At 44.7% G+C, this 2,500-nt stretch overlaps 1 protein-coding gene across 9 annotated transcripts in view; it reads right to left on the bottom strand.

Annotated features, from left to right (window-relative positions):
- LOC119577924 (regulator of G-protein signaling 9-like) overlaps positions 1 to 2,500 on the bottom strand; it is a 236,903-nt gene that overhangs the window by 151,626 nt on the left and 82,777 nt on the right. For all 9 annotated transcript variants that reach the window (XM_037925600.1, XM_037925597.1, XM_037925603.1 and 6 more), the window contains exon 2: positions 1,964 to 2,136. In XM_037925600.1, the coding sequence (XP_037781528.1) occupies positions 1,964 to 2,026 (63 nt within the window). In that variant the 5' untranslated portion in view covers positions 2,027 to 2,136. The remainder of the gene's footprint in view (positions 1 to 1,963; positions 2,137 to 2,500) is intronic.

Raw genomic sequence — 2,500 nt, 5'->3', positions numbered from 1 at the left:
GGTGTGACATACATACGAACATTTTAGCGCGTGCGTGCAGTGACGCTTTCGTGATTTTGTATATGCATCATGTAATCCATTATTGATGAAGCAACAAAATAGTTTACCTTTTTTACTATCCATAACCGAACTAAGATATTTGGAGAAGTAGCTATTCCTGTGTATCGGTATATTTCCACTACAACACTTCATGAGTAATATGGTTTGGAGTTTGTGAGGCTGTTAATTTTCTTTGGTTGACGCTAACTAATAAGGCCAAGCAGCCCTTCGTAAACTAAGCTCGCAAGGCTCTTAATGGGTGAATTAAAAAAGCCTTCGGGGTTCTCCGTCGCATTACTGGACCAGAAATAACCGCCAGGGCATAATATGGTGTAGCAAGACCAGAAGGCAAAGGAGACACAGACGTAAGTTATATTGGCGTTGCATCAAAGGGTACACGCTTGTAAGTATATTGACGTTGGCCAAAGGAGATACGAGCGTAAATTGCAGTGTATATTAGTATTGGGGTAAAGGGAACGTACTGGAGGGAGAAGAAAGGGAATACGAACATATAGCTTCAACTAGCGGTGAAGGAAAGGGAAGACAAAAAGGATACATAAAAGGGCATGTGCATGTGATGGAAAAGAGGGAGAGGCGGTTTAAACTTCCGCTCCAGCTAAGTTGACACATAAATCGACTTTAGGGCGAGAGGAACATAGATTCCTGGTGCAGCACGGGTAAACTAGCAACGACAACGTGCACAACGACAGCGGCATCTCAGCATTACGCAACAGATCGGGGAACGGCGTCCCCGCGGACTCGGAGGAGGGAGGAGGCACCGCCCGAACTCGAAGTTAAAGCTGCCTTTAAACGCCAACACTTTAATCATCGGTCAACCTGACGTAAGTGCTTCAATTCCTTCGTGGAAATTATGGCTGTTGTATATCAAGTATGTATTCATTAGAGAGCGAATGGGCTTTGAACAATCCCTCTCCCTTTGAAAACCGAGTAATGCTCCCACCGTCGCCGTCAACTTCCGGGGCAGAGTCGTCCAACCAGGCGCCGCGCACGCAACACGTCGCTCTCTTCCCCGCGCATTTCGAAACCGGCCGCTGGGGCGGGTAATGGCCAGTGCGAACGACTGCCGATCAAAATGTCCCAGAGCGGCAGACCTCCGTTAGCGGCCATTCTATCACCGGAGAACATTTCCGCCCTCTTTATCGCTAACCAATTTTTGCCTCTTTCCTCGGCATTGCCATGTTGGGGGGAAAACCGTTAAACGTCGTTATTTCGAGACGAGTCATTTACAAGCTATTTGTCGCAAAAATATGAGTGTGTAACACCCATTACAATTTCAAACCTTGCTGCATTTTGTTCATTTTGATGTTCGGGTCGGTAGTGTTTACGCATTTCATTACATGTATCCCAAATGTTTTTCATTGTTTCATAACAAAACAGGCGATAGAAAATGTTTATTTAATCATTTTGCTGTTTACCAGTTCATTTCGGGAAACTGAATTATTCCTGAATATGCGTTCGATTCAAAGCGTGAACAGTCATTTATTGTCTCATTCTGAATGAGCAGGCACTGAAATTTTACATGTCAGAAAGTATTAATGGAAAATGTATAGAGTAATTAAAAAAATAGGTAGATATTATCCAATTCAATCAAACTTTATATATGTATAATATATATATATATATATATATATATATATATATATATATATATATATATATATATATACATATATATATATAAAGGACTTAGGTTCCTAACCAGAGAGAAGCGAGGGAAACAGGCACGAAGACTGGGTCCTTCACTCTTTTCCCTTCGGCCCGAGAGAGAGAGAGAGAGAGAGAGAGAGAGAGAGAGAGAGAGAGAGAGAGAGAGAGAGAGAGAGAGAGAGAGAGAGAGAGAGAGAGAGAGAGAGAGAGAGAGAGAGAGAGAGAGAGGAAAGACGACAAGGCGAGGGGCACATACCTTGGCGAAGACGAGTGGTTTTGGTCCTGCCGTGGCGTGAGCGTGTGCATGGCGACCGTCCATCGCGCGGGCGGGGTGGCGGAGGAGGAGGAGGCAGGCGGGCGCGCCCTCTGTCTACCTGCGCCATCTAGGAGCGTCCCCCCCTCAGCCCGCGCTCGCCATCACCTCCACGGCTGCAACACAAGCGGTCAGGGCTCAGTCACGGGGCGTGGAGGAAGTAATGACACTTGAAGCTGCAGCAAATTCAAAGAATACTTAGTTATACAGGAAATACAGACCTATATATGCTTGATGAAGTAGGAAATGCGAGCTAATAGACTCTTTGTAATACAGGAAATCATAACGGGCAGCTCATAATACAAAGAGTGAGAGAACAGAGACTTCATGATGCAGAAAATAATGGATGACAGATGCTTAATGATACGGAGACGGTGATAGATGCTGCGAATATGTAGTGAGTCTATAATGTTAATAAAAAAAGTGCAACTAAGTACGCACCATTTAAACGGAATATGAGTGTAACGGACCGGCGCCTAC

This window comes from Penaeus monodon, chromosome 10, assembly GCF_015228065.2.
Source record: "Penaeus monodon isolate SGIC_2016 chromosome 10, NSTDA_Pmon_1, whole genome shotgun sequence".
In the NCBI taxonomy this organism is placed as follows: Eukaryota; Metazoa; Arthropoda; class Malacostraca; order Decapoda; family Penaeidae; genus Penaeus; species Penaeus monodon.
Note: the sequence above shows the minus strand (reverse complement) of the source record. Positions and strands in the feature narration are given on the sequence as shown.